This window comes from Myxocyprinus asiaticus, chromosome 9, assembly GCF_019703515.2.
Source record: "Myxocyprinus asiaticus isolate MX2 ecotype Aquarium Trade chromosome 9, UBuf_Myxa_2, whole genome shotgun sequence".
Lineage (NCBI taxonomy): Eukaryota > Metazoa > Chordata > Actinopteri > Cypriniformes > Catostomidae > Myxocyprinus > Myxocyprinus asiaticus.
This window is the reverse complement of record NC_059352.1, coordinates 27,663,204-27,683,707: the sequence shown is the minus strand read 5'-3', so window position 1 is coordinate 27,683,707 and position 20,504 is coordinate 27,663,204. Positions and strand designations below refer to the sequence as shown.

At 37.4% G+C, this 20,504-nt stretch overlaps 1 protein-coding gene across 3 annotated transcripts in view; it reads left to right on the top strand.

The window, feature by feature from the left end:
* The window catches only part of LOC127446356 (lipoma-preferred partner homolog), a 324,624-nt gene that overhangs the window by 131,959 nt on the left and 172,161 nt on the right, over positions 1 to 20,504 (top strand). For all 3 annotated transcript variants that reach the window (XM_051707243.1, XM_051707241.1, XM_051707242.1), the window contains one exon: positions 11,989 to 12,095. In XM_051707243.1, coding sequence (XP_051563203.1) covers positions 11,989 to 12,095 — 107 coding nt within the window. The remainder of the gene's footprint in view (positions 1 to 11,988; positions 12,096 to 20,504) is intronic.

Here is a 20,504-nt window from a genome sequence, read left to right as displayed (position 1 = left end):
ATTTCCATCTCTGAAACGGGGTCAGTCCTCAGCCTGTCACTGGAAATGATATGTCATATTACTGAGTTCAGTTCCCATTGGCATCAGACCAGATATTACAGTATTAAGACATCTGTAAGTTTGTGACATGTCCTTTAAATACAGCTAAGAGGATGTGCCTCTAATTCTTGTACAAAATTCAACTTATGTTGAGTTTGACACATTTACACAGTTTTTAGGTGGTAAGTGGCTTAAAGTTGTGTTTTTACATTGTCTACTATGCTGTCTAGCCACTGATTATCATAAGGCAGGATTATCTGTCAGTGACTAAATGAATAGAGACACTGAAAATGAGGCATGTCTTTCTTGCAAAATCAGAAGAGGACTTTGAGGAGCCGCTGACACACAGCTTGCAGATGTCTCACTGTTTCACCTTGTGGTTATTCATTTGTTTTTCTTGTAAATGTTTTCTTTTTTATTGTTCTGCTTTTCTTGCTTCCTGTGAGATATTTTCTTTCATTTTTTTATTTTTATGTCTCTCTCTCATCTCACTCTCTCTCCACACTTGGCTGGTCGACAGCTAACTGACTACCGGTTGTTATGTCAGACACTCCACATAAGTCTCTCTGTGGAAACCTGACAGGAAACCCACAAATGAGAATCTTAACGTTCCCGTGGAAACCACAGGCATATGCTGCTTACTTGGACAAAAGGCCATGCAGACAGCTCACATACTTAACAATTTTATTGTTGCTCTTATCCATTTCACCCATGAAACGTTTTCAAATGAAGTGTCTACTGTTTCCAGCAATGTGGTCTCTCTTTTTAAAAGAAATCTTCAAATAACCTTCTTGCGGACGGCTGCTTATTGACAGAACTGCATGGAGTTTTGTAGTGATGTGTTTTTATTCAGATAAATACATATACTTTTTAAATAATATTCAATATTCAAAGTCCCACAAAAACTGTGGCTTCAAAAGTATTTGGACACTTAGGGCACACTTAAAAATGAATGTCTTTACATTATTTAACAAAATATCAAACTACGTGGCATTTATTTGAAAGAAGTATAGCGCAAACACACTTTTCAAGCAAAAACATTCACGAAACACTTCAGCGCAACACGATGCAGTAAGATTTTTGAATTGTTGCAAGACTGTCTTAATAAATGTCCTCAGTAACATTGCTTTGTTTAGTCAATGTGAATTTTTTTTGTTCACTAAATGCAAAAATTCTAGTTGAAAGAACAACACATTTCTTGTTCAGCCAACTATCAATTCACAATACGAGAACTTTCATGTTGTCACCATTTCAATTACTTTTACATTAAGTTAACGGCAATCTTTGCCCCTGAAGAGAAGTATGTCTTACAAGGCAAGGCATTATGTAAAATTGTTTGACACTGACACACAATGGACTTCATCCCTTAATGCAAAAAAACTCAATAACGGTGACAATCAACAAACCTCATTAATTTAAAAGATGAGCTCCTAACATCACCACACAAAAATTGACTAACAGTGGAGACACACAAAAAAAAAAATAACAGCATAAATAAAGTGAGCAAACAGCAAAAAATAAGCCTATGACACTAACCGCATAATTTATGTTGCAGTGCATGCTGGGAACTCGCAGATCAGCAACATTGTTTAATATGAAATTGTTTGTTCAGACAACTCTGTTAGGATAGTTGGGACAACATTTGGGGGGAATATTGTTGGACTAACATGTTTTTTTTTTTATTATTATTATTTTTTTTATGTAGATGCAAATAATTCACATAAAATGTAATTTCATGTTTTATAATGAGGTATATTGTTCAACATTATTATTGATGTTATGAACTACACCTGTTGTTAGTCTGCTAGGACACCTGTGGAAACTTGAGGGGAACTGACTTCATTCATCCACAAAAAATTACCTTGAGACCAGTTGGTTAAAAATCACAGAAAATAATAGGCAAAAAAAGTTAAATTCGTTTTGGGACAAAGTCTAGCATGATTTATTGGCAGATGCCACTTGATTTGATATTTTTAATGTAATGCAATAACATTCTAACTTTTTTAAACATGACTTATTGAGGCCACTATATCTTAAAATGAAGAATATATAGCATAGTAAAGCTAGAATTTGTACCTTATCCGCATTGTTTCGCAACTGCACAAACATACAAGGCCCAATATAAGTTAAGAGCAAACCAGATGCCATGTTCCCTGTAGAATTTGGCACCTAGGCAGGACGCGTGTCCTTGCATGTCCTCACATGAACCTGAGGCCTAACTTTACCTGCCATGTGACTTGCCCGCTTTAAATGACGTAGCGAATTCCCCTCTGTCTGATACATGGCCCTCACTCTCATCCAGCATACATTCCTTTGTTTTATTTTCAACCAGTGGACTGTACTCTGCTGATCCCTGTGGCATTTGTGGAAGGAATTTTCACTTTTCATCTCTGTCTCTCTATTTTCAATGAAAACTCATACTTTGTACTGAAACCCCATGGTTCTGGACTGGAACGTCTTTTTGGAACATGTCCTCCTTGGGCCGCTACAGATTTATAAGACCCTTGCCTGCATGTGAATTAAATATACCCGGCTACTCATATGCTTTTCCATTTGCCTGCATGTAGCAGTCTCTACATCTAAAATGTCCTCATTTGCAGGCTCCTGAATTTTTACCCCCTGCTAGTTTTCATTTAAGATTTAAGTTTTTTTTTTTCCAGGGCAATTACTTTTCACTGGTAGTGCAAAAATTAATGCTAAGGTCCTTTTATTAAAGATCTCACTGCTGGGATTGTGGATTTGAGGGCATCACCTCTCGGTTGTATTTGTTCCATTTTGCTCTGACACAATAGTTTAATCCCTCTTTTATGTCTCTAAAATTTAAAACTCTATTTTCTGTTCCTCTCTAATTCCACTCAAATCCCTACACTGTAAGAAAAATCATGTATATTTATGTAAAAAATAAAAATAAAAATAGTAATAATAATAAACTGGTTGAAGCTGTGGTTTTCATTAATTAACTGTAAAAAACCAAAAAACATGGTTACTATGTTTATGACATTGAGGTATGGCATTTTGGTGCCAGTGTATTTTACAGTTCATAACTGTATATATTAGGGATGCACCAATGTATCGACTGCCAATATTTATTGGGCAATTATTGACCAAATTAAAATGGTGATATGAAAAGCCGATTTATTTATAATTAATTTGTAACACACTTTGTAAAAATATTGTGAATTCAAATGCACAATCCAGAAATAATAAAAGCCACAATATGTAGAAGGGTTGGCACTCCTAAGAACATGTAATATAAAAATTTTATTATTTCTCGTTCTCACATGAATGCAGATAAAACACCGTAAATGGACATGACAGTTGTGAAAGTGTCACTTACCTATAGGATACATGATGAGGGAAACCATCCAAAACACTTTGAAACCAGCAGACTTTGACTTCTGAGATATCAGATATGTATATTGGAAATTATTTATTGTTAGAACAGTAAAAAAGCTCTTTATACATCTTTTAAGCATTCCTAAGTAAAACAGTGATCTGATGACAAAATCTGCTAAGTGGCAAAATATCGGTATCACTATCGGCCTATAGTTTTTTGTTTCTGAAAATACATCAGGGCAGGAAAGGGTGCCTGAAGAAGGGGCAAAAGGGATCTCGCATCGACAGCTACTTTCTGAGAAGCAGGTCGAGTCAGTCGACTGAAGTTCAGCAGCAGGACAAAAACCAAAGTCTGCAGAACATCAACAACCCTGTCCCAGTGGAGGACCAGGCACAGGAGAACAACCCGAACCCAGCCCATTGCGACCTGCAGAGAAAAAGATCCAGGGGCGAAAACCGTTGATCAAGTGGCCAAAGTCCTGCAAAAAGGCAGTGTTTGAGGAGGTCAATGCTGACCTCTGCAACATCTTAGAGACGTTCAAAGGCACCACCATAAAGATGTTGGAAAGAATGGGGGGAAGTAATCTACAGCTATGGAGCAGAACGATTTGGAGTGGTAGAAAGGAGGAAAACTACACCGACGATCCCCATTAAGTCCAGGAGGCAGAAGGAAATAGATTGTCTCATCAGAGAAAGTAGGCAGCTGAAGAAGCAATGGAGGAAGGCCACAGAGGAGGAGAAGGAAGGCATAAACTTGTTTCAAGCAGACATCTGGAGCAGGCTTGTGACACTGAGGAGAGCTGAGAACCTGGTAAAGAAGCGCAGAAAGGAGCGGACAAGAACAAGCTTCTACAAAGATCCCTTCAAATTTGTGAAGGGTCTCTTCAGAAGTCTTTCAGTGTCAGAGGCAGACCTGGAAAAACAACTGAAAAAGTCCTGCACTGACAACCGATGGCATGAAGAGATCACCCTCCCACCTGATATGCCACCATTCCATCTACCAGAACACCAACTAGATTTCAACCCACCTAGATGGAGTGAAGTGAGGAAAACTGTGCATAGAGCAAGGGCCTCATCAGCCTCAGATCCCAATGGAGTCCCATACAGGCTCTACAAAAATGCACCAAATGTCCTGCAATTCTGCTGGAGGCTTATGAACGTGGTATGGTGCAAGCAGGAGATATCAACATCCTGGCAGAGAGCCGGAGAAATCCTGATCCCAAAGGAAGAGGACTCATTGGAAATCGGCCAATTTTGCCGGATCAGCCTCCTAAATGTTGAGGGCAAAATCTTATTTAGTGTGGTGGCTCACAGGCTGTCGGGATACCTGCAAAAAAAAAAAAAAAAAAAAACATTTGATTGATACATCGATCCAGAAAGCAGGGATATTAGGCTTCTGCAGTTGTTTGGAACACGCTAGCACCTTCTGGCATCAGATCCAGGTTGCCAAGAAGGAGGGAACTGACCTTCATGTGGTGTTCCTGGACCTCGCCAACGCCATTGACTCAGTACCTCATAACCTCCTCGGGACAGCTTTCAACTTCTTCAGGGTCCCAGTAGCCCTCACAAGCCTCGTCAAGGCCTACTTCCAGGACATCCAGCTATGCTTGACAACATTAGACTACACCACAGTGTGGCAACATCTGGAAGTGGGAATCATGGCCGGCTGTACCATCTCCCCGCTGGCCTTCACCATGACTATGGAAGTGATCATTAGAGCATCTCGATGCTCTAAGAGAACATTGAGCTGGCTCGGATGAAGATCAAGCCGAGCAAGTCCAGAAGCATCTCCATCATCAAGGGGAAGCTATCAGACCAATGCTTTTACATTGGTGATTAAATGATTCCAACGGTCTCCGAGAAGCCTGTGAAGAGCCTAGGGCGGTGGTACAGCGTATCCCTCAAAGACACAGAGCAAGTAGATCAGCTCAGGAATGATGTCGTCAGTGGCCTGAAGAGCATCAACAGAACCACACTCCCTGGCAAGCTGAAGCTCTGGTGTATGCAATTTGGGCTCCTTCCATGCCTCATGTGGCCACTAACCCAATATGAAGCTCCAATCTTGAAAGTGGAAAAGCTGGAGAGACTGATCAGCTCATACATAAGGAAGTGGCTTGGTCTTCGTAGGTACCTCAGCAGCTTAGGGCTCTATGGCAGCAGAAGCATCCAAGCGGGCAAAGGCAGCGCTCAAGCACAGAGACATCGTGGGCCGAGTGCAGCAAGGGAGGGGTGGTCTTGGCCTTGGGACCAGCACACCAACCTGGAACAAGGCAACTCTGTCTCAGAGACACAGGCTTGTGGTACGTCAGCAGGAGGAGGCAGCAAGGTGCGTAAAGGCCATCGCTCAGGCAAGGCAAGGGCAATGGATGAGATTGGAGGGAGTGGAGAAGAGAAGAGAAAGATCTGCTGGAAAGAGCTGTGGGAAATGGAGACATTCAGAATGAGCTTCATCATCAAGGCTGCCTATGATGTCCTGCCATCTCACAAGAATTTCAGCCAGTGGTACAGAGAAGACCCTACATGCTCCTTCTGTTCGAGTCCAGAAACACTATAACACATCCTGGTGGGCTGTAAGACCAGCCTCACTCAAGGCCGATACACTTGGTGGCACAACCAGGTGCTACGATGTCTTGCAGCAGTGCTGGAGAGTCGGCAGATGAGCATCAATGCCCTTCCTCCCTCTTCATCCCACCGGCCGGCAATAGCATTTGTCCGGGAAGGTGAGGGTCAAGCCAGACTCGCCTCATCAAGGCCAGACACCGGGTGGCTAGGCGGGGCACGCGATTGGAAGATGGTGGCAGACAGAGGCTCTGCTTCCCAACTGAGATCGCGTCAACCAACCTCAGACCAGACCTTGTGCTATGGTCGGCCTCACTCCATCTCGTGTACATCATCAAGCTTACAGTGCCCTGGGAGGATGCAGCGGACGAAGCCTACGAGCGCAAGAAACTGAGGTTCGCTGAGCTTGCAGCCGATGCGCAACATCGCGGCTGGAAAGTAAAGGTCCGGCTGGCAATTAAGGGATAATAACATCAAGTCCTACATAACAGACCTTAATTCTGCCTTGTAACTGATAAGCACCATAATAATAACAGTGGTAAATAGAAGGCCACATCAGGTTAATAAAATGTCCATGATTCATGGCTAAATATGTATAGACATATACTATATATAAAAAGAAAAAAAAAAAAAAAACACACACACATATCAGAGTAACACACAACACTAAAATAATGACTTAAGCAAGGAAAAATGTAACATTAAATACCCAAATGTACATAACTGATAACAGATATAAGAAGAAACATAACTTTTTAAATGCAATATAATCAAATGTGTTGGATAACGCAGGGACTTCTGACAAAGTGACCAATTTTTTTTTAATTTTTTTAACTATGACTAAAATTGTGCATTTTTACAGTGCACAAACCAATATTGATCGCTTCTCGGCACTTTTAGCAGGACATCTCCAAAAAACCCAAACCCAGAATGGTGTTTCCAGCCAAATGAAGCCATAAATCAGTTAGTTGTATATCTTAGCTAATTAAGAGCAAGACTGAACCAGGAAGGTAGACAGAATCCGCATGGATAATTACAGATAAAATTATGTGTTTAGGTCTCCCTGCCACAGCACATTTTGAGAGCGACTCCGCAAAGATAAAACATTGGAAATGTCACACTGGTCATTATAAAACTTTATCCTTCTCCGCCTGTGAAGGATTATAGGTTTATGCCGCTGACAGAATTTTTCAAATTTCAGGTTCTGTCAAATACTATCTTATTCCGCTTTGAGGGATTGTGAAATAAGAAAGAATAAAATGTTGTCAACAAAAGATAAAAAATTTCTTTGCAGTTTACTCTCAAAATCTGTGGAAATGAGCACATTTTCTGTTCAGATTTCATCAGTGGTTTGATGATGATGTTTGTGTGTTTTAGGGTGTGATAGAATGTTAAAATAGTGGATGCAATAGCTCTGTGTGCCCCAAGACTCTGCAGATGAGTTTCATGTGATACAACTAAACTGGAGCCCCTAACTGCCAAATGCACCCAGCAGTTAATTTTGTTTACTGTGGTGAGATTAAATGCTGATGCAGAGAGGCTTCTTCTTCAACTTCTGCAGTAAATCAAATTCATATGGGAATTCGGAGAGCAGACAAACATGTCAATGCATCGAAATATGTACCAAATAAACATGCAACAGCTACACGGATTACAAAAGTGACGTTCTACGAAAAGCTTTTCGAATGTATGACTGAATCTGTCAGTGCAGAAATTGTTATCTCATAAATAGGATGAGAATAGATGCCCCTTAATATCTTTAATAATAATATCTTTGTCAACTACTGTCCCTGTATCAATGCCAGATGGACAGAGGTTGCACAAAGTTCATAAAGATGCAGTGCAAAGTTCTTAAGGAATAGTTCACCCCCCCACCCCCCCCCCGCCCCCATTACTCACCCTCATGCCATTCCAAACCCTGGCTTCTTTCTTCCGTAGAACACATAAGCAGATATTGTGAAGAATGTATTGGTCACTTTTTCCCATGCAGTTATGATGAAAGGGGACTGGAGCTTTCAAGCTTCATAAGGGGGAACAAAACACCATAAAAGTATTATTTAGGTGGTCCTTAAAACTCTTGCACTACTTTCCAAGTCTTCTGAAGCCATATGTTAGCTTTGTGTGAGGAACAGATTGAAATTGTAGTCATTATTCAATTAAAAAAATCTTAGCGGGTTTATGAGAGTCCTTGAGAGAAGTACCGATGTTCAGTTTGTGAACGAATCAATCTTTTGAGTTGGATCTTTTCAATGAATCGGTTGATCTTGTCTGAATGATTCCTTCATGGTTCTCAGTTGAACTTACTGAATAAAAGTGGTTCAAGAGTGAACAGTTCAATGGAAGGGAACCTTTTTATTGAATTATTGACAATTGTAGGACCTCAGAAGACTTGGAATACAGCGCACGAGTCATGTAACCTAAATATATGGTACTTTTATGGTGCTTTTGTATCCTTTTTGAAGCATGAAAGATTCAGTCCTCATTCATTGTAATATCATGGAAAAGAGCGCTCAGAACATTCTTCAAAATGTTTCCTTTTGTTGTCCACAGAAGAAAGAAAGTCATATGGTTGTGTAACAAAATGAGAGTGAGTAAATGATGACAGAACTTTTAATTTTGGTTAAACTATTCATTTAAAATAACTTTTGTGCTTTAAAGTGAAAGCAAATGCTGACCTGTTGAATATGCTCAGTGAAAACCCCACAGTCCAGATTAGATAGATTATATAATTCTATTATAGTGTTATGTTTCAAACTGGCCTAAAATTCTAACACATACTGTATAAACTATCTGATGAAGTGAGCATTTACTGTGTATGCAAACAGATAGCACATCTGCATAAGCACATTGACTGGATTGGAATAAAACCCTTTTATTACGGGTCACATCTCAGAAATGCACACATAATCGTCCCGTTCCAGCAGGAAGTGGGTTTCATCTGCGCACTTATGCGCTACTGATTTTCATCTAGCCTGTTTTTCTTTTACTTTTATACTCAAACCTTAACAACATTCATGTTCCTGATTATCAATTATACCTCTCATGGTCCTCTCAAATAACTTTAATTACTGATTAGAATTCGGCTCTCACAAAGCCGTTACTTGAGTGTAATTGCTCAATAAAGCGCGAGTGGAAATGTGTGGTAATAAGTAGGTGTTCCTGCTGGTTGTCTCATTAGTGAGTGCCTTCGCTTCCCGGTCTGCATAAATGGAGCCTCTCACATTCATGGCACAGGGGCCCCCTGGTTTCTCCATAGCCCAACCAGAAACCAGATAACATGCCCCAAACTCAATGACCTCACACCACAGAACAAATATATGACATCGGTACATGTTTTTGTAACAGTGTGGCACGAGGCAGTGTGGCACTCTCGAGACCTCTTTGCTGCGAATGACTGAAACCTCAAAATTGTGAGACGAAAGTTGCACATTGTGAGATGTTTCATGATTTTAACATAAAGTTGACCTGATGACTCCTGAGCTCATAGGAAGACTTGCAACTTTTAAAGACCGCTGTTTGGCTCTCATGTGAACAAAGCCATTTGAGAGAAAAAGAGAAAAAAGAGAACAAGAAAAAAAAACTAAATAAAAAAAAACTACAGAGGCTGGGTTTCCCGATTGTTAATCACATGTAAGTAGTGCTTAATCTCTATGGCACATTTTCCAAAAAATAAATAAATCATTATCTAAGTAGCATGTAAAAACATTTGTAAATTACGTAACAAGAGCCATGGACCACTCGTAAGTCCTTACATGCTACACATTTTTCTTGCATCTTTCAGTTAAACAGAGACAAAGGGACATTTAATATATAATTTTTTAGATATTCTGATCATGGTAAGCCGTTGTATGCCATGTATACACTATTCCCGAGGATAAAAAAGGTGTTGACAAAATTTTTTAATTTAAAATAATAGGCAGTCTCCTGAGTCTGCGCATGCAACGTGATAATGTTGTAACTGTATAACACTATGTTGCCATTTTTTGATAAGCATACTGTATCTATAATGGATATAGTGCGATGATATGTTCTTATTAGGGCTGTCAGTCAATTAAAATTTTAATAGCGATTAATTGCATTATTTTACGCAGTAGTGAAATTTGACTCTATATATACTTTTTTCCTGGGTGGGGGGAGCATCTAAATGCTTGAGATGCCATAGCTGCAACAGTTTTCACAGAGGTCATGAGATTCTTACATAAACAGTTTACATAAAAAGCTCCTGTGCCATTGGGAAATATCTGAGGCAGTGTTCATAGTAACATTATATTGTACAAAGAAAATGGTCATGTGACATTATCTGGATTCCTATTGCAGGATTTCTTTAATTCATTTCAAGACCACAGTTAATTAATTTATCCAGTAGACTTGGAAAAACAAAATATTAAATATCATTCAGACCCTAAGGATAAAACTATGTTCTAGATAAAAACTCCAAAATCTCTTCAAAGACTTGTAAAGCATGACCGTGAGTTTCTATGGTGTCCTCTAAAAAGGCTTTAATTTGAAAAGCTCTTGTCTGGTTTGGTACTTAGACGGTCAAATGATTCAGTCCTAAATTGGACACAGAGTGCAGCCAAATCGGAATATAATTTGGCGAGCAGATCCTGATCCTGCCTGAAACATGCAGAGGAACCCAATCCCTGGATTAGCCGTGGACTTTACAACTCTACATTTGGCTTGTTGCCGTGCTTTTTGCTGGAGAAATATCCCATCTCACTTGTTTTGAGCACAGTACTTAGATTTTCAATCTCTACAAACACCTGCTTACTACAGATTAGACTGCCTTAGTTAACCAAATTGTTGTCATTATATGCGTTAATCTGTCAGGGACAGTATGTTAAGTATGTTTAAGCCCCACTGCCTTTCACCCTTCACACACACACACACACACACACACACACACACACACACAAACCTGTTTTTATATCATTGTGGGGACTCTCCATAGACTTCCATGCATTTTACCGCTGGCTGGGCCCCACAAGGTGGGTGATCTCAGGTTTTACTATCCTTGTGGGGAAATTTGGTCCCCACTATGTAGCATAAACATGTACACACACACACACACACACACACACACACACACACACACACACACACACACACACACACACACACACACATGTTGGTGCGGCTATCCTTATGAGGACTATCCATAGACATATTGATTTTTATATTGTACGAACCCTACCCCTAAACCTAACCTTCACAAAAAACTTTCTGCATCTTTACATTTTCTTAAAACATTATTTAGTATGTTTTTCAAGTGATCTGAATTATGGAAATGTCCTCATAAACCACATTTATAGCATAATACACTTGTAATTACTAGTTTGTAACCTTAAAAAAAACATAAACCACAAAAATCAACTCTCTCTCTCACACACACACACACACACACACACACACACACACTTCAAGCTGAAGTGCGTGTATGTGTGTGTATATATATATATATATATATATATATATATATATATATATATATATATATATATATATACTGTGCACAAACGTCACCAAATGAAACTGCAAAAATATTGATTGTTTTTAAACAGGTTTCCCAAACATCTTCCATTGGTCGACAAACAGATGATCCCACCTCAAACTCACTCCATTGGTTGTGCCAATGTTGCTATGTCAGGCTGACTGGGATGCTCAAACAAGTTTTGATGTGTTTATACTTTACAGAGTGCTGTAGATAAAAAAATTTAAAAAAGAAAAAGAGAAAAAAGTTACGTAGGTAATCATCATGTTTATTTTGATATTATAAGTGACATGTTATAGTATTATATTCTGTAAAGCTTTCATCTAAGATGCATTCTGATCTCTCCTTTTGACATCTAGGTGTGCAGTGGGTTTATGTCAGTTTGATCTATCAGATTTTTTAAAGGTATTCCACCCACTCTGACCTGTGATGAACTGATTTATCCCAGAGGAAGAGAGTTTATTATATTGGCTCATGGTATCACGGTGTGTTTTAACATCTTGAATGTTTTAAGGGTATTTGATTGAACTCTTTTCTTGCTGTGTCTTGTGTATTTTTCACAGGGGACTATCCTCCACCTCCTCCACCTGCTGTTGACACCAGCGGGCTCCCTTGCCCCTCCACCTTCCCACCTCCTCCACCCATGGATGAGAGCTCCTTCGGCTTTCAGGTGAGAAATCTGTAATGAAAAGTCATCAATGTATTAAAAAAATCGCCGCTGATCTACAGTGGGGTCTCAAATTCTGATCCCAAATTAAAAATAATTTTTTATTCTGTAACATTATTATTTTTTTATTACAGAATGACATATCAAGAGGTTGAACGATATATCAGTTTTACAGAGTAACTGGTGATAGACGCTTTTTGGAACCATCAGTTATCGGCAAAAATCTTTTTTTTAGTTTATTTTTTGCTCATTTTTTATTCCTCATTAATAAATCTCAGCTGGTAAAATATATACATATAAACTCTTCTTCTGGTAAATGCTATAAAAAGCTTAATTTGGCAAATACTTACATATAGAGCATTTGTAATGTAGCCAATTCTCTGTCATTTCAAAATAAGAGTCTCCTGTGTATTTCTGATGTGTTTAAAGTTGAAAGTCCCCCGTAATGCATCAAATCTTAATTTTTCTAGTTATTATTGAGATTTTGGTTGCACAATAAACTCCTTTTGGGATTTTGGGACTGTTGTAGCCTTAATGTCTGTGTTTGTCATTCTATAAATTGATTTTAAAAAACTGTCAGCTGATTAATAGGTTATTTGCCTTTTCCACCACCTTAGTTATCGGTATCTGCAAAATCCACTATTGGTCGACCTCTGTTATCTAAATAATTGAGTAAAACATTTCTAAGCATTTATAATGTCTCCTTTTTTATTTTTTTTATTTAATTACACTCAAGCTGGCATGGACTCCACAAGTTTGTGAAAAACCTGATGATCCATTATTCCAGCATGATTTGAGAATGTTTCAAAGAGCATCTTGTATGAAAGCAAGGAAAATCTGTACAGTTAACATGGTCAATTTAACAAATTTACTTAATAAATGTACACTAGAATTAGTGCAGAATCTTAAATATTTCTTATTGATGTTTCATTGATTTAGATTTTTCAAAATCAAAAACTTTGTCTATTTTCAGTTTTAAATTAGATTTTGAATTCCATATTTTCAGTGTTGACTCCGAATTTTGTACACGTTTGTATATTCAGGACACTGTCCTACACTTCATATCCCTTTTCATGTGTGTCAATGACAAGCAGTCTAAAGGCTAACGGATGGCCAAGTATGTAAGTCTTTTTGTGGCTGTTTTCCAGGCTTGTTTCCTAATAGTTTGTAACTCCTTTTAGTGTTTTGGCTTCCGTTTAGAAGCGAGTGGGGGCACAGGGAAGGCTGACACCTATTGGCTCACATCTGTCATTTTCCCCTCAGGGAATCAGTCCTCCCTCAAAACCAAATACTAATGTCCATATTCTAATACTGCTGCCTCAAAATTCTGAATAACGTTCATTGAGTCAAAAAACTCCTTAGTGTTCTCTTTGTTTTGTCCCCATAAATAATGTGTCATACGTTATAATAATTAAAAATTATACACATACAAATTGGCTGTATTCCTGAAGCTAGCAACTCCAAGGTCATGCTTTTGATTCCCAGGGAATGCATGTTGTGATAAAATGCATATCCCGGATGCATTGTAAGTCACTTTTGATAAAAGCATACATTTAAAACTGTCATCTTTTCACAGCTGTTTAGAGATAAACAGTAATTTCACAGATTTACTATATTACTCATACACAGATGTGCTGCTAATTGGATGTGACTTAATTAGTGTTGTTTGCAAAGACAAGCATCAGCATTACTATTGCTACTATTGCTAGCCCTAAGTATTAAACTTCAGCATGTAACTTGTCTCACACCATTTGTGCTACAGACTAACTCAAAGCATGCTCCTTTTTGTGCTACTGGTAAACTTTTTTTAAGTGCTTGACTTTCACCTGGTGGACAATAAAAAAAAAATAAAAATAAATAACATGGGTGAAAAAAATAGACCTACAGTATATTGAAGAAGGGACCCGAACCATATCTAGAGGCAAAAATATAATTGGGGGTGGACTCTTTTGACTTGGGCCAGTAACTAACCAACCAGAACACCCTTGCAACTGCAGAACAACGCTCTGGCAACCTCCCAAAAATCTTTTTGCACGAGCATGCACCACTTACATTTTCATGTTAAAATCTGGTTCTGTGTTTCAATAATGTCTTACAGCATTTGGCTATATAACTATATAATGTGAATTGATTGTTTTATTGGTTATTTGATAATGCGTTCACGTGGTAGTTGCAATCTGACTAAGTTTGCTGCAGGACAGGATCTTGTCACTATTGGGTGATGATGAGATGCCACTGTTTATTTTTGTGAGACACTTGTAAAGTTTTCATCAGTGGTTCAGGAGTATTTTAATATGGCCGCTTTATCTGCTGCTCAGAATATGACTACAGGCATGATTTCTGCTCTATTAAAACCCTTCATCAGATCGCTTTCCCACGAACGCTTCTCTGCATGGGAGGAAGTCTGTCCAGAGGGAATCAGCGCACTTGTTTATCTAGCTCAATGGAGTCAGCGTATGGCAGACAGTGTGATCGTAGGATAATTAGGCCAGTACAGAAAATACATCAGACTGTAAGGATACGAGGATCTTGATTCCTCTGTAGAATTGAATGGCATCCTGGAGTCTACAGTTTAACCAGTTTTGCATCTCAGACAGTTAAGAGATCTGTAACCGCACAATGACAGGAGTAGACCATTTGGATATAGAAAAGGAATCCATAGCAAGTAGTGGAAAGCACTTTCGCTAGTATTCATGCCATTCCCCTAAAGAACTTAAAGCGATAGTTCACAGCAAAAATGAAAATTACTTCATCATTTTTCTCACCCTATGTTGTTCCAAACCCTATGACTTTCTTCCGTGGAACAGAAAAATACTTTTTTTTTTTTTTTTTTATAAATTAAAGTAAATGGTTACTTAGGCTTACATTCTGCCTAACATCAGTGTTCCACTGAAGAAAGTCATACTGATGACACTATTTTCACTTTTGTGTGATCTATCACTTAAAGGAATAGTTCACCCAAAAATGAAAGTTCTCTCATCATTTACTCACCCTCATACCATCCCAGATGTGTATGACTTTCTTTCTTCTGCTGAACACAAACAAAGGATTTTTTTAAAGGAATATTTCCGCTTAGTAAGTCCTTACAATGCAAGCAAATTGAAGAAATTGTGAAGTTCTTAAAAGCACATAAAGGCAGCATAAAAGTAATCCATAAGACTCCAGTGGGTAAATCCATGTCTTCTGAAAGAATATGATGTGTCGGTGAGAAATAGATCAAAATTTAAGTCCTTTTTTACTATAAATTCTCCTCCCTGCCCAGTAGGTGGCGACATGGCCGTAACCAGCATTGAGGTCCGTACCTCGGTAAATGTTTCATATTCCAAAATAAATTTTGATGCTATGTACAACTGAATAAAACAAATAAGCGGTTGAAAACTCCTTTGAGTATCTGCATGCATGTATAATTTAGTCCAAACAAAGGCTGGATTCTTTAGTGTCCGCAAATACTACAAGAGTGTGACCAAATGGCGCTACCTGAAGCTGCGCAGCGCATTTGCTGAGCAGAGCAGAGTAAAAGTGGGACTGGTCTCACTAATCTGACGAACCTGCTCTGCGCTTGCGGCGTGCTGTCCCGAGGTTAACACAGTGCGAGTCGCGTGCGACCCATTTGAATTTGAAACAGAATTCTTTGTTATAAACCCATCTGATATGAGACACGGGCCGTTTACACGACAATGTTTTCAAGTAAAAACAAAAACTTTTTATGCGTTTTGCCTGTTTGTTTACACGACAATGGCATTTTTGCCTGAAAACGCAAACTTTTGAAAACGGTTTTCAAAGTGCATCTTTTTGAAAACGATGCCGTTATCGTCTCCGTGTAAACATACAAAAATGCGAATTTGTGAAAACGATGACGTCATGCGCACGCGTATTATGTGTTATATAAACCATGATGGATTGATAGGCATCAATTTGAGATTTTATTTGAGAATTATCAATATGAATACTGGTGTCTGTGCAAATAACAATAATCAACAATTTATTAATTTGGAGTGTTTTGTATGGAGTGTGAACATTGTACAGTAGGCAGAACCTGCAATTTGAAAATCTTGAAATTAATGTATGGATTCAGATGGGAAAAATGTATTTGTATTTTAAATGTTATTTTATTTATTTACTTCATTTTATTTTATGTAAATTTACCCTGCAATTCATTCACCCACTGCTTGTGTATATAGCCTATAGACAGAGATGTGATGCCATGTACAGTATTCAGTGAGATGCTTAGAATATGAAAACATGAGGCAGTGAAAATGCATGTTAGATCCAGTGTACACAAGACCTCTCTCTCCATCAGAGTATATCCGAGTTCTGTCTGATATCCAAAACCAGTCAACATCAACAGCTTGTTATGTTAACTCACTCTCCTACCAGCCCAAGAGTCAGCAGGGGGAATACAGAAGAAGGCAGGAGACGAATTGATGGTAAAAAATGAGCAGAGTTTATCGAATAGTCTTGAGAGTTCAGTCTATAGGCATGCGCGAGACATTCAAAACTACAATGGCGGACTACAGGACTGTGAGTTTATTGATGCTTCTCCAGCAAAGTAATTGTAGTAATAAAGCAACCTCATCATCCGTCCAGACAAAATTGCTTGATGCTTTCGCCATCTTCATTGTTTGTATTCTGTGGAAGAATGCTTATGTGCGCAGGCATGCAGTGTTTCTTTACAAAGTGACATCGCCAATGACCGGCCTGGCATGCATAATACAGCGTTGTTAGTTGTTTTCGCTGATCCATGTGAACGGGGATCGTTCTGACAACGTTGTCGTCTGTACATGAAACATTTCAAAAACGCAAAGGAAAAATTTTTCCGTTTTTAGTACATCGTTGTCGTGTAAACGTACCCTTAAAGGCTCTGTACTGAAGCTAGTTGAAACAAGATTAAACAGCCCGTCATATTAAACTACAGTGACGAGGTAAACAGGAAAATATTGTTCCATTCACACTGGTAATTACAGGCTTTTCATTCCACAAATCAGCATCCTTATAGAAATATACCAGACAGTTACTGTAGTAACAACTGTAGTAGAAACTATGGTATATTGCCAGAAATGTATATATTTATAATAAATGTTAATATTATTAGACTACAAAAATATTAAATATGGTATATTAGGGCAATAAAAGTCACTTTTATGGAGGTTGTTTTTATTATTTCTACATGTGTTTAGGATATTGTTTTTCATAACAAATTCTATAGATTTTTATACATATAGAAGTTATGACTTTTTCTTCCTTGTAAATATGTTCAGTTCTAATGAACTTTAATTGAAAAAGGTGAATTAAAGGTGCACTCTGTAACTTTTTGCTTATGTCATCTTGGACTTACAGTGACACCTAGTGGTGTGGATGCAGCATCATTCAAAATCAGTAGTTTTCAGTAACAGATGCCTTTGTAGAAATTCACTATTCACATTCAACCATGATTAATTTAATCCGAGAGTGAAAGTGTCCTAGAACAAGAGTTTTTTAAAAGGTTACTGAGTTTAAACAAGTAGTTTTCAGCTGGTCATGTGATTCTAAAATGGCAGCCCCCATGAGGGTGCCCCTGCCCCATGTAGAATAAAACATATTATTAAACATGACTAGAGTCCTCATATCATGTGAGTGCTCATGATTTTATTCATATGTTTCAAAATTATAATTAATTTCTTAAGTTAAAAACTTTTTAAACGGGAAAAAATTACTGAGTGCACCTTTAAATAATTAAGAGTCTGGTAAAAGGAAAACAATTGATTGATTTGGATAATATTAATATGTAATATTAGTTGTTAAATTAGATAAATTAGTTGTTAATTAACTTTTGCTGATTTTTCTGTAGTTAATATGAGTAAATTTCAAAATCAATGCTTTATTGTCAAATGTACATTTCTATGTGACAAAAATTCAGTATTAATATTGTTAACTGCATTTGCGATTTAAAAAAAATAATTTCAGTATTATTATTGGTTTCTGCCCTTTAATTTTTATATTAAATTTGTATGTATAGAATATGTTGCATTTGCTGGTAAAACCTCACCATGGACCTCACTAATTTTCAAACCCTGGTTACGGCCCTGGGTGGCAGTATGCACGAAGAATGCAAATCAGCAAAAACAAAAGAAGAAGAATGTGAAAGTAAAAGTGAAAGTGGAGATTGATAGTAAAAAAGGACTTAAATGTTGATCTGTATCTCACCCACACTTATCACATCACTTCAGAAGATGTGGATTTAATCGCTGGTGTTTTATGGATAACTTTAATGCTGCCTTTATGTGCTTTTGTAGCTTCAAAGTTTTGATACCCATTCACTTGTATTGTATGGACACACAGAGCTGAGAAATTCTTCTAAAAATCTTTGTATGTGTTCAGCAGAAGAAAGAAATTCATACACATATGGGATGGTATGAGGGTGAGTAAATGATGACAGTATTTAAATTTTTGTGTGAACTATCCCTTTAAGCTCTTGATTCTGATAACAGCCAGTGTGTATGTGTGCGTTTATGTGTATGTGGGTACTTTACCTAAAATGAACAATGATCCACTCGAGCTGCAGCTTTTCCTTATTCCAGTTTTTTACATCTTTCATGAATGAAAAAGGGGATGTTAAATTATTTCTGCACCTAAGCAGAACTAACAAGAGGAAGAGGCCATAGTGCAATGGTGAACATGAATAATCAAATGATACTTGGCCAAAATTCTTTTGTTTCTCGTAACAGAATACATAGCAACACATGCAGTCTTTATTTAACTTCACTTATCTGTCTCTGTGGTTTTTCATTAAACTCAGCACTTAAATCAGCTTCCTCTCTTCAAATGGTGCTTACCAGAATGCAAAAGGATGGCTTACATAACTGATGGAAGTGCTTTATTAGATTGCTATGCCTTTTCTTTTATAACACTCTGTCCTGCAATTGAACTAAAGACTCCAGTTCTCCTAATAGAATTATTACTCAGAAAATATCTCTAAAAATTACAGGAGCTAAAGGGAAAATGCTTACTGTTCAAGCTTGAACAGTGCATTTTCAAGTAAAGGCTACACACAATTCTTGGTGGCTTTAATTAGAAATACTCAAGTAAAGTTTAATTTACAGTACTCTATTTCAAGTGAATTTTACTCACTCTCTGTACATTACACTCAGTGTAGCACTGAATTAAGCCATGCTTTTAAAAGTGTACTAGCATTTCAATTATTATTTAACACTGATACCTTCCCTAGGAATGCTTAATGCATGTTCTGTAGTCAATTAGACAACATCACATGGCTTTAATAGCAGTAGAAAAAAAATCCAGAGCTGCACACACAGACCTAAACACTTGGTGCACAAAACATGATGAGATTTCTTTTTATCATAAATGGGTCATTTTTAGTAGAAAATGAGCTTCAGACTTCACAAAACAAGAAATCAATGATAAAAATGGTGTAAATCAACTTGCAAACAATGAAACCATGCAAGCTCATTAAGCAGATTTTACTTATATCATTTACCTGTGAAATGTACTCAAATTAGCTAATTAATATGACAAGGGTTTCTACTTTGATGGAGCATTGTAAATATAATAATCAATCATTAATAATATTTACTTATAAAGTACAACATTCATTTTTACATGACTGAATTTAGTACAAATGTAGAATTTACCTAATATGTTCAAGTTCATGCTTAAACTGACTTATTCAATGTAGAATGTACTACATCTTTTCTGCTATATATCACAAAACAGTGTATGTTTTTATTACAGTATTTATAATACTAAATCATAAATTATATCTATAATAAAGTTAGTGTTATAATGTACTGTAAATTGTTCTGTTGATCTTTTTCTGGTGTATGCATGACACAATCTTGTCTATTACAGGAACATGCTAAAAAAGTCTTGATTCTTTTATGTTTTTTAAATTGCAGCACATAGTATAATTAATAATTAAATGATACAGGGAATTGCACTGTGGAAATAAAAGTGAGTTTGGATCACATAATGTATCATATGTAGCTCACCATGCATTTATCCTCCTTATTTACATAAGCTGTCCTAAGAAAGTTTGTCTGTTTGCTTTTAGTTCAAATTAAAGTTTATCTTAGTTCAGGGCCTTGGCATTAATGATGCAAATCTGTGTCTGACCTCTCCCCTGATTGCCTGGGAAGAGTTTCAGGGTCTGCACAGATCCAAATATAGAGGCATATAAGGGCTGTAATAGGTTGTGACAGGTAATCCAAACAGATAACATTAGAGCAAGAGTCAGTTACTGATCCTGGCCTGTGAGCTCAGTGGCCTCAGGCGATCCCAAGATCTGATCTGACCTCTCCTTTCCTCTCACTGAATGATTTTTATTTTATTTTAGAATAATTATATTATATTAGAATAATAATTTTTTATTCTGTTTTAGTTTACAGTTCGTTTATATATATATATATATATATATAT